The 12,493-nt window shown below is 29.2% G+C and overlaps 3 protein-coding genes across 3 annotated transcripts; 1 reads left to right on the top strand and 2 right to left on the bottom strand.

The window, feature by feature from the left end:
- Positions 1-896: 896 nt before the first annotated feature.
- On the bottom strand, positions 897-5,001 carry LOC141526964 (calcium and integrin-binding family member 2). Its single transcript, XM_074242140.1, has 4 exons — positions 3,194-5,001; positions 2,998-3,118; positions 2,680-2,869; positions 897-1,611 (listed from the first exon to the last, which is right to left on the bottom strand). Exons 1-4 carry the CDS (start codon positions 3,277-3,279, stop codon positions 1,394-1,396), a joined length of 615 nt encoding a protein of 204 aa, XP_074098241.1. The 5' UTR covers positions 3,280-5,001; the 3' UTR covers positions 897-1,393.
- A 154-nt stretch (positions 5,002-5,155) lies between these two features.
- Positions 5,156-8,820, bottom strand: Mst (misato mitochondrial distribution and morphology regulator). Its single transcript, XM_074242137.1, has 5 exons — positions 8,599-8,820; positions 8,440-8,520; positions 7,191-7,640; positions 5,506-6,310; positions 5,156-5,423 (listed from the first exon to the last, which is right to left on the bottom strand). The coding sequence occupies exons 1-5, from the start codon at positions 8,671-8,673 to the stop codon at positions 5,215-5,217; spliced, it is 1,620 nt and encodes a 539-aa protein (XP_074098238.1). The 5' UTR covers positions 8,674-8,820; the 3' UTR covers positions 5,156-5,214.
- Positions 8,821-8,912: 92 nt separating this feature from the next.
- On the top strand, positions 8,913-12,212 carry Frj (membrane bound O-acyltransferase domain containing farjavit). Its single transcript, XM_074242139.1, has 6 exons — positions 8,913-9,536; positions 9,618-9,889; positions 9,976-10,127; positions 10,874-11,082; positions 11,199-11,520; positions 11,605-12,212. The coding sequence occupies exons 1-6, from the start codon at positions 9,325-9,327 to the stop codon at positions 11,815-11,817; spliced, it is 1,380 nt and encodes a 459-aa protein (XP_074098240.1). The 5' UTR covers positions 8,913-9,324; the 3' UTR covers positions 11,818-12,212.
- Positions 12,213-12,493: the final 281 nt, after the last annotated feature.

Here is a 12,493-nt window from a genome sequence, read left to right as displayed (position 1 = left end):
TTTCCCCTTAACTTGGATACCATCCTGCTTCACCTTCAGACTAAAAGCTAAAGCTTTCTTTCTCTTATTATTTCATCCACCTCCACACTCTGTTAAATCCTTAGCTAAGATCTTTCGTCTTCTCATTTTGCCTCGAGTACTGCCGCCTTCCCACTTGTTTTCCTTTTTTTAATTCTTATTTTTATTATCATTATTATTCTATTCTTATTACTCTTTTTCATTTTTATATTCATTATTTTTATTATTCCTCTGCTTCTTTATGTTATTATTCTTAAAGACTGCTTCAAATAACCACCTTGACGTTACGTGTATTTTCTAACCAATGGCTTTGAATTTCGGACCCTGAGAGTTAAGATCATTCGTCCAGATGAAACCGGAGGAAGCGGTAGAAGATGAAGCCACCTAAAAAAATTACCAATAAAATAAATAACAAAAAAAAAAAAAAAAAAATAAGCGTAAACTTAAATGTGATATTTCAAAGGCACAAGAACTTACTCATTTTACTTTTTATTCTTCTTCTTCTTCTTGATCCTCGTGTGTGCCAAACCAGTGAAGGGGGTGGTGTAAGCGCGAGGGACCGCGGGGCAACCACGCCAAGCCAAGTGACCGGATGGCCTTGGTTTCGTCGAGACTCGGTTAGTTACCGCTTGCCCCGACTCTATAACTGTCCCGCCTTCGTGGAACAAGGTGGTATCTCCAATTTCGACTGCTTTTTAAGTTGACGCTCCACCGATCCAAGGCGTGGTGAACACTAAAATCGATCTTACACTCTACCTTAGCTCTGTCTTATTTGTTGTCGTCGTCATTACATTCAGGTCTTAATTAAATTATTACATTACCTTTTAAATAATAAATATTTATTGTAATAATTATTTTAAATTAAAAAAAAAAAAAAAACAATTCAATAGCTAATACTTAATATTAAAATTTATTAATATATTTTAATGATTAATTATTAAATAGCCAGCCGATTAAAAGATCGAGGATAAATTTATGATATTTGATTGATAAAAACAGCTAGCATAACGTTTTATTGTCGCGTGTACATTGCTGGAATTTACTGGTGATATTTTGATACTCTGACGTAGACATCGCTGTAGATGTATTTATGTAAATTGTACTCTTATTCCAATTTATCCATGCACGAAGGATAAATTAGCGTTTCTTATGAGAGCAGGAAAACGAGTCGACGGGTCAGAGAACTATTTTTCTTATTGCCCTTCTTTAATCTTCTTCTTCTTCTTCTTCACCTTTTCTTCTTTCAAACATTAACTTGAGCTCTACAACCCATTTATTTCTCCCACGACATTGTTATATATACAACGAGAGCAAGACACGTTTCTTCATCAACCTTACCAGCATCTTCCATGGGTACCAGCGCATTTATTTTATTTCAAACTCTTATGTGAAAAGTAGACAAAAAATCTGAAGCTTTAGCAACGACATTCTCAAACTCAAGATAAGACAATGCGCCATCCCCGTCAATATCACATTCTTCGAGGACTTTTTTGCAAACTGTACCTACTTCTTCCTCGGTCAATCCATCCTGGACCAGTTGCTTACACGTACGTTCTAAATCACTCATGCCCACGAATCCGTCTTCATCAAAATCTGTAAACAAAAATAAAAATTAGGAAAACGGTTGACCCTGAAGGCCATCCCTGCAACTTCCCGCTACTTTCGTAATTAAGCATTCAAAATTACACTTATTACGTGCAATTTTAACTCGAAAAGCTCAAAAATATAATTTTCATGTAGTTTTGAGCTCTCCAAGCTCAAAAGTCTGATAGAAGTTTAATAAAACACTATTTTTTGAATTTTCAATTTTTTAAATTCTATAATACATTTTTAAACACAAATTTATAAGACTGGAAATTTCGGTGTAATTAAAAAAAAAAACGCTTTTATTCGATTTAACAGCTGATTAGTTTTTGGAATTGATCGATCGAGTCGTTTAAAAGTTATTCAAAAAAAATTTGATTTGAAAAAAATTTTTTTCGTAGTTTTTTTAAGATTCCTCAAAATCTACCGGTCGGAATCGGTTCAAATTGTATTTAAAATCTAAGTTTAGTCAAGCCCTTTCAAATGACACCAACCGCGAACAAATCGGCCAAGCCGTTCAAAAGTTATGAGAGGTTTATATACATATATACAGACATCATCGCGGAAATACTCAGAGAAGTTTCCTAAGACCTCAAAACGTCAAGATCTGATGAAAACTCGATTTTCGGAAAACGCGGTAAAAACAATAACCTCCCGATTTTTGAAAATTTTAAATTTTCTTAGCGGGAAGTTAAAAATAATAATAATAATAATAATAATCTGTAATGTAGCAAGACTTATAAAGTAATCAACAATAAATAAACCGATTAGATGAAAAAGGCAAGTTATAATAAATGTAAATAAAATAATTTTAGTCATTGGTCACTCAAGAAGCGGAAGGGAATGGCTCTACGGTAATTTACTTTATCTCATTATCATTATCTATCTACATTCTACATGAAGGATAGCTGCCACTAAATACACCCACGTAAGAGACTCTTGTATGCAGGATTGTGACCTAGAACTTGCCGTTCGCTTCCCACAGTTGGGGGTCTATAGTCTCTAGCATTTCTAAACTCTCTATACATATATACATATATATATATATATATTTAATATTTAGACAAAACGGCTTACCGTAAATCTTAAAAGCATAAAATACTTTAAGATCTCGAGGTGCTTGCTCTGAAAATACTGACATCATCTCCAAGAACTCCTCGAAACAGATACCTTGTTCTTCTTCTTGTTCTTCTTCTTTTTCTTCTTCACTTCCTGGATCACTGCACTTGGTAAATACCTCCGCTATACGATCTCGAAATGGATTTTCCTTTAATTTCAAATAATAACAGTTGCAATAAACTATTTTCGTCAGATTATTCAAATGATAAACGGTACAAAAAACAAATCCTGCTTGTAAGAAAATAATATTATATTTTATTAGATTTTATACTTTACTTTTAACTCGGGAATCTTTGATAAACATGATAAGGGTAATTTCAGTTGACTTGCCAGCTCCGGTGTCATTATCTTTGGTACTTTGCCAGGATCTCCCATTTCACGGAAACGTTTAAATATTCTGAAATAAAATTAATTAACAATTTTAATTAATTGACCTAATAAATATTAAATTATTATAATAAATTATTTTTACCTGAGAATTTCTTTACGCGTTAAAAATGTGCAATCTTGGTATTCTTCTAATTGTTCTTCAGTGAAAGTTGCTATTTTATTTCCCATTGTTTGTGATTAATTTTAACTATTATTATTATTATTATTATTATTATCAATGTATTTCACTGGACAATTGTATTATAATCTTGAGTAAATACTAGGATAGAGAGATTCGTTATTTCTGGTGTCGTGAGAAATACTGAATTACAACAAACCAACAGAAGACCCGATGTTCAATACTAAATAATTTCTAATAACTCAGGGTGTGCCTTGGCGCTCCCATGTGTAGGGAATATTTGTATTATTGTTTATACAACTCAACGAAATTAATAATTTACTTTCCTCAGTATTTTATATATTTATATTACTATTGAGTTTCATGTTTTCATTACAAGTACAAAAAATATAAAATACCATTTTATCAAATATTATATTACGTTTCGTGAATGAAATTTTTTTATTCTTGCTTATAAGGAATAAAAGAATTAAAATAAAATAAAAAAAAAAAAAAATTCCTAAATCTGACCCTCATATTCAGCTATTGCGTGATATAAAAAAAAACAACCACACCTGTTCGTGCCCACGTTAAAAATTATTCTCACGCTAGTCGTGATTCAAATTTAAAAACCACCATTCGTTATTACGTATTCAAGCTTATCAACTATTTTGTTTGATAGGGATTTCATCCATTAGTTAATAATTAATAAATTAATTACTAAATATATAAAAAAAACTTTCTATAAAACTAATTAAATTAAAAAAATTATTTAAATTTAAAAGTATAAATTTTGTAAAAATAATTTTTTTTTCTGTATACCAGACTTAAGTACTCACTAGTAACCTTGCAGTCACTATGTGACTACCTAGACTTGTGAACTATAAATAAATAAAATTTTGTTTTATTAAATAACTAATTGTTACCCGCCCGCTCTGCTGGGCACTTTATATAATTGTATTTTTAAATCTAGACTTGAATTTAATTGGAGTAGTGTCTTAATTTGCTCAGATTCTAAATTCCATCGGATTGGCCTGTACCTTTTATCCATGTGATAATTCTAGCTAATATTCATTGTAACTTTCAATGTGCAATCACTACATCATTTGGATCCTATAGGAACTAGAGCTTGGAAATTTGAAATTTTAATGTTAACACCCACCCCCGCAACCCCCTGTGGGGTGATATATTTGTTTATAAATAATTTTTACATTACTTAAAGAAAATTCCTTTCACATTTGGAGTCTGTAGAAGCTATAGTTTGAAAATTAAAAGTTTTCATCGTTAATACCCACCCCCGTAACTCCCTGTGGGATGATCTATCGTCAAATTCGTTCATAGACTATTTCTACATCTCTTACAAATGATTCCTATCAAATTTGAAGTCTATAAGAGCTGTAGTTTAGAAATTAGAATTTTTCATTATTAACGCCCCCGCAAACCTCTTTGAGGGAGAATTTTTTAAAATCCGTTCTTAGCTGACCTCTAAATAGCAAAAGTAATATTCCTACCGAATTTCAAGTTTCTACGCCTTATAGTGCCAGAGATATCGTGATGAATCACTATATATATAAAAATCTTTTATATATGTATAGATGACTTTTGTTAAATTGCACTGTAATTTTTTAACTATTGACGTTTTTGAAGATATAAGCTCATCCTGATGTTACACTCATCAAGAGCTTTTATCTGAGTACCCACATGCATTTTGATGTATTTTTCATATATATATATAATATATAAAAATAAGTGAAAAAATGATGTGAGCACTTAAATGAAAGGTCTTGATGAGTGGAACATCGCGATGAGCTTATATCTTTAAAAATGTCAATAGTTGACAAGATACAAGGTCATTTCTTAATTATGTATCTAGAAATAGAGCATTTTCGAATGCAGCCTAAATACTTATCATCATAAATTGACTATTAACCATAAAATTGTAATAATATATAAAATGAATAAAAAAATTATATTATAAAAGTATTAAAATTTAATAATATAATAAATTAAATAAAATGATCTTCATAAGATTCTTTACTGTCAAGTAAAGAATCCAAGCAATGAATAAAATCATCCTGTTCAAGACCAGTATCTTCAAACATATGAAATCTCCTGATACTTTTGACTCTTGAAGCTTGGGTATGCAATGAATTGAACATAAACGCTAATCCAGAGCCACTGTGGAGCCCAGCAAGCACAGGAACAGATTCAACATCTGCAATACGATAAAAAAATAATGTATAATAAATAATACCGATCGTTGATGATAAAATAAATAATATTAAATATAATATTACCTTGAGCAACAGACCAGTCAGCGATATCGCCATTTGCATGGACATTGTTATTAAAAATCCTTGGGAATGGCTTAGAGACTTTAAGAGGTGCTTCAACAGTCGTCAAATAACAAGCAGAAGCATGACAAGAGTACGCAAGGTACATAGTCATCATTTCGTGGACACTTGAGCACCGATAAGCCGATTTCTCCATTTGTTTTTTAGCTTCACCAAGTGGTCTCTTGAGGCGTGCTTCATTAACACCACGAAAAGCCAGGCTGTGCATACTTTTATCTGGAAATATTTTACAACTGGGTGAAAGACTTGTCCAAAGTGGTCCTTCTAGGTCATCCAACACGTCAATCAAATCATTTTTAACGGTCATCGGAAATGGTAAACTGAGACTTGTAGCCGCGGCTTTGCGTCCTAGTTTATTTAAATCTGCGCACAAGTCTGATAAAGCTGACATACTGAACTCTTTGTGACGGTATCGGATACTCAAAGTATCTAGTGCAGTTGCAAGTATCGCGCTTGTGTGATATTTCTGGTCCAGATCGTATGTTAGATTGTCGAATTTACGGGGCAATCCTGGACAAGGCCATCCTTGTTCTCCACAAGACAGAGGACTGAATAATGATGCATGTTCACCAAGTTTTTCCCAGCACAGTGCGATATTTACTACTTTTATCAAACTCGCTGCTGACATTTCATTAGAGCCACTTTCGATTAAAGGAAAAGCTAAAATACTTTTGCCGTATTCTTCTTGTAAATATTCAATACAAGCTGATCCAAGTCCACTGAATCCATCAGTTGAATCCATTAATACCTGAAAATTATTTATTTGTATTGATAAAGATATCTAATAAAATACAAAAATATAATTGACATACATCGCGTTACTAATGCCAAAAGAGCGTATAAAAAAATGTTTTCACTCTAACTAACCTAAGAATGTTTATAACATTCAGATCTGTATGAAAAGTGAATGAAAATTTTTTTTTGTAATCGCCCTTTTGGATCTGAGACAAAAAAAAATCTAAAGCCAAAAGGGCGTATCATTTTTAAAAATTATAATTAATTATTAGCTTTAAAAAAAAAAGTTATCTGTATTTAATTAAAGAAGAAACTCAAATATCATTTGAGCTAGGCACTACTCCGATGCCGTCTCCATTATCATTATCTTTTGTTTCTGAAAGTAAAAAATAATAAATATAAATTGCTTGTAAATCTAAACTTTGAAAAAATACTTTAATCTGAAATTAATTAATTAATGAATTGAGTCAAATACATTTTTCTTTAAATAGAATGTTACTGTTATTTTGGTTTTTTAAAAATTTTAATTCATATTCTTTTTAAATAAAATGAGTTGAAAAGTCATTATTTTTATCAGTGTTATAATTTTTTTTTAAGGCTAATAATTAATTATGATTTAAAAAAAATGATACGCCCTTTTATCTTTAAAATTTTTTTGTCTCAGAGCCAAAAAGCCGTATACAAAAAAAAAATTATTTATTTACTTTTCTCACAAACCTGAATGTGATAAACATTTTTAAGTCGGTTGGCGGAAAAATTATTTTTTTATACGCCATTTTGGCTTTGTAGAGCCAAGAGGGCGTAGATTTTGGGATGCGCCCTTTTGGCATTAGTATTAGTGACATGATAAAGTTGTTTTAGTTAATGAACATCAGTAAAATTTATTAATTCACCTGGAATCCTTGTAGAGAATCACATTCTTCAGCGTACTGTCGTATTCTATCAGAAAATTCATCAGCAAATTGTTCTTCTTTCCACAAATTATACCCATAATTAAATACATCAAAAGGTTTCTTAGTACACTCATGATTATAATCCTTAATAACATTAATAGTCCTTGGATGAAACCGCGGAATCAAATAATCAGTCCAAGTTTTAATGTTTTCAAGATCAGACTTCTCATCTGATTCATTTTGCTGTTCTGAACCATTCTGAAGATTTTGAACAAATGGAGAAACTGGAACAGGCTCTTCTGCAGTGACTTCTACTTTGCTATCATCCCATAGGTATGTAGGATCTTGATCATTCTTGGGATCGTCGTATAGAGATCCTCGTTCGTTTAAATATCCTAGTGACCCTTTCAAGTCAACAGCTAAGAGTCGTGGCGTAAATGTTACTTCTTTCTAAAAACATTAGATAATTATCATTAGTCCTACTATACTTTAAGAAAATACTTATGAATAGCAAAAGAAGTAGAAAAATTTTTTATTTTAAAAAACAAACATTTTTTTATCAACAGAAAAATAAGTAATGGTTATGAATTTAGAAGACAAAATATTGTGTTAATTGTAAATAAATGAATTAATAATTTTTAACAAATTTTCAAAAAAATTTATAAATTAAAAAAGAAAAAAGTTGAATATCACAATTTTTGAAAAAATTATATAATCCAAGATTCTACTGAGTATAATTCAAAAAATTGTACGGGATATTTTTTCGGATTATATCCAGTGTAATCTGGGGCGGTATAACCAAAAAAAATTCCTTGGTCAAATCTGAGATTACACTGAGATTACACATGTTTGATATTATTTGAAATTTTTTTTCACCACAGATTACACTGAGTATAATATAGGAGGATATGCAGTGTAATTTTATTCTTTCCGTGTACTATCTTGAAAAGTGTAATTTTATTTTGTCTTGTAATAATTACTCTGAGACATTTTTCTATACTGCTAATAATTTAAACTTATAAAGTAAATGAAATTGATTTAATTTTCTTTAAATTTAAATTGAAATTTAATTCTAATTAAATTCTAACAAAATGTTAATGATTTTTTTTATTATTTTCTTTTTTCACCTAAAATTAAATTTAATTGATGTAAACCTAATGTATAAAGCCGATTGGCGTTCGAATAAATAAATAAATAAATAAATAAATAAATAAATGAAAATCGATTAATTTTGACAAAAAAATTATACCCGTATAGTTTCTCCTTCACGATACAAAACATCATGATTTATTTCACTTGATTTACTCGGGTCATACGAAAATCCAGATTCCTTAAAAAGAAAAAAACATTAATACAATTGCAATAATTGTGTATGAATATAAACAATGAAATAATTATAAAAACTAACCTGTAAGTTCCACCAATGAGCCCCGACATAATTAGAATAATGTCCCAGTTGCAAAGTAATGATTTCTCTAGCCATGATTGACAGATATAAATAAAAATTAACTCTTTAAAATATTTACATATGTACCAGACAACAAATCAATTAAAATTTAACGTTTTACTTTTTATTTACGCCGGTTTTAAATGAAAACAAAATCCTGATTACTCGGTGAATCACCAGAGGCAGCACTTTCAATACCAAAGCTATTGTGTCATCGTCAGTAACTGCAAGATGTATAAATATAGATATAATTTTAAGGTATAAATATACATAGACACGTAAGTAGACTAAGAAAAAAATAAAATCACAATATAAACAGATTATTTAAGTGTTCAAAGTTCATATGTGGCTCACTAATTAGTCATTGAATTTGATATTTTTTTGTGTATATACATCTATATATTTGCTCAAATATATACAAATAGTTCAATTGAATATGCAAATTGTCCATTTATTGTCATAGTGGTTACTGATTATACAATCGCATTTGAATAAACAACGAAAATTAAAAAGCAAGAAATGTAAAACAAAGTAGAAGTGAACAACGGACATTTAAATATATAAAATAAAACAAAAAAAAAGAGTCTGATACGGGTAGTAGGGTGTATGATAACGCAGTGCAGACAATTCAGTCTTTCACTGGACTTACTCCAATCAGTGTGATATTTATATTAAATTTGCCGCACCATGATAATCGATGATATTATTTATGTTGGTCTGTTACTCGGACTTATAGGATTTGGTAATTATTTTCGTACTATAAAAAATCCATTCAATAAACAATGGGTCAGTACTGGAGTTGGATTTTTTATATCACTCATAGTTTCTGGATGGGATATTTTTCACCCGATAGCTATGACTATCGTATGTGCTGTGATTCTTTCGCAATTAGCTCCTAGGTAATTATTAAAAATTATACTGTTGTATTTAAATTTATCTTTATAACATCTAATTTATAATTTCATTTTTAATTGCCATAGGATTAGACATACGGCATCGTTTTTCTTTTCATTTTTTTATCTCTTGATTATATCAAGATTAACTCACTTGTTTGGACTACCGGAGATTTCGACACACACTAATTTAATACTCATGTTGATGACGTTGAAGTACGGAGGTATGGGCTTTGAATTGAATTCAGCGCTGGAAGATTTTAAAAACAATCCAGATGTCCAATACTACAAAGCTATGAAAAATATTACCTTTTTAGATGTTGTTCATTATGGCTGGAGTTATATGGGTATTTTAACAGGTATATCAATGATACTTACTAAAAAAATTTAGATTTATTTTAAAAATAAATAAGTACATACCAGTAAGAGTTTTCTAATGTTTTAGGTCCTTTCTATAGATACAGAACGTATTGGGATTGTATAAATAGAAAGTTTTCCGACTATATTGAATGTTGGGAACCTACATTGTACAAATTAAAATTAATAGGTGTATCAGCTGTAATATTTTTATTCACTAGTAATATATGGCCGAATTTTGTAAGTATTTCAACAGATATATTTTAATTTATAATTTAGAATTGTGCAGAAAGAATCAAACATGTCAAAAGTTTTTTTTTTATTGAAATTGGTAAATTAAATATTTGCAGAGTAAAAATAAAAAGGCAAACATTTTTTTTTTTAATTTTCGGAACAATTAATGATACTGAATTTATCAGACATCTAAAAATTTTTATAACAATTAAATTTTTAATGACACTGAAGTTAGCAGACGTCTGAAAATTTTTGATTTTTTTTTATTAATTAAATTACAACTAAAAAGATATTTCTAAAAAATTATACTTATAGTATTTCAAGTTTTTTACAGGTGAAAAAATTTTTTTTAATTATTTAATAGAAATTTTTTCAATAAAAAATTTCTAAAAATTCTAAAATGTCGGCTAAATTTATTTTCATAATTACAATACAAAAAAATTCTACATGTAGAAATTTTAATAAATTATAAGTGCGAATTTTTAAAAATATTTTTTTTATAATCGAGTAAAAGACCCAGTTATTAATTTTAACACGTGCAATTTTATTTTAATTAAAAAACAAATCAACTCTAATGAATTAATAAATATAATTTTTAAGAAAATTGGTTTTTTGAAAACATTTAATTTTTTTTAATTAGCATAAAATTGCAAGTGTCAAATAACTAGGCCAGTGTCAATAACTGGGTCTTTTACCTTAAATTTTCTCAATTACTATATAAGTATAATGATATCTTTTTTTGTCTTTTTTAGTATGTATTAACAGAAGAATTTCAACAAAGGTCATTTTGGTACCGACTATGCTTCATTATTCCAGCATTTTTAACTTTCCGTACAAGGTTGTATGTAGGAATGATGTTTTCCGAGTGTGTGTGTCAGATGGCTGGTTTAGGAGTCTATCCTATTTGTTCAGAGCCTCAACCTGGTCTCGGTCCGAAGGACTACAAAGCAGCTGAGCAAATGTATATAGATATAACATAAAACGCTGTGCTAGTTATTTTTAACACGAGCTTATTGATTGCACTCTTTTATATTACGTTTACAACCGAGATTAATTAATTGTTTTTTTTTTTTGCAGTGCCTTGAATCCAGAGAAAATAAAAGATGAAAAAATGGACTTTGAGACAGTGTTTAACATTGATTGGTGGGGTGTTGAAAAAAGTTATCTTGTAAGAACGGCCATGAAGCGTTGGAATATTACTGTCCAGTATTGGATGGCTACATATGTATACAAAGTATTTCCGTGGAAAAATTTACGGATACCAGCGACATTCTTCGTTTCAACGATTTGGCACGGATATGCGTTTGGGTATTATGTCGGAATATTTTCTGTTATCACGTATCTTCCCCTTGAAGATATGTATGTTAAATTTTACAATCAAACTGAGGAAGGCAGCTCGGTAAGTCTATTATATCAACATCGTATTTTTTTTTTTTTTAGAATTAATTAGCTTATCAATAATTGTTTTGTCTTATTTTTCTAGGCGAGAACAAGATGGTGGTGTCTGATGTGGTTTATGAGATTCTTCTGCATGGCTTACTTCTCATTTGGCTTCCAATTGCTCACTTTTGAGAATAATTATATTTATTACAAGAGCATTTACCTAGTTGGACATATTATTGGTATTATTATGTACATAATTGGACGCACGTTGAAGCCTTATTTGATTGTCAAAACAAATGATCAGAAGCTATAAATAGTATAGCATTGATAATAATTGTTGCCTTAATAATTTAAATTAGGAATTGAGATTGCGAATCTTTTAATTACTAATAACAATTTTAACTATTTCTTTTTTTCTAATATTTTATTTTGAAAAATTGAAATATTAGTTTTTAAATAATTAATAACTCACAATTGCCAATACATAATAGTCTTTAAGAATAAAATCAATACGAAGGATATTGATTACGAGTTCGTATACAAAGAAAGAAATTAATTATTAATACTGTAGATTTTACTCAATTGTTAAAAAATGCGTAACAATTTTATGACAAATTATAATTTTTATATAGGGTTAAATAAAGTACAAAGATTATATTTGTAGATAGGTAGCAAATGAAATTAATAAATTAATAAAACTGTCATTGATTTAATACTAAAATTTATTTATATTGCCGATGGTTATCAATTATTAATTTACTATATATATTAAAATTAATAAATAAAATTTAAAAAAAAGTTAATCATCTAACGTCTAAGTAAAAAAAAAAAAAAAAAAAAAAATACTTACATCAATCATTGGATAATTAATGCTGAAAATAAAGTATTAAAAGTAGCAAAAATACAAAAAATCCCGTAGTATAAAATCTTACTAAGGAAAAAGTAAAAAAAAATTAAGCATCTAAATTTTTGAACGCGCGTGAATAAAA

Source organism: Cotesia typhae, unplaced genomic scaffold, assembly GCF_013202065.1.
Source record: "Cotesia typhae breed Kobodo isofemale line unplaced genomic scaffold, CoteBio_Ctyphae contig_4, whole genome shotgun sequence".
NCBI lineage: Eukaryota > Metazoa > Arthropoda > Insecta > Hymenoptera > Braconidae > Cotesia > Cotesia typhae.
This window is presented reverse-complemented; position numbering and strand designations above follow the sequence as displayed.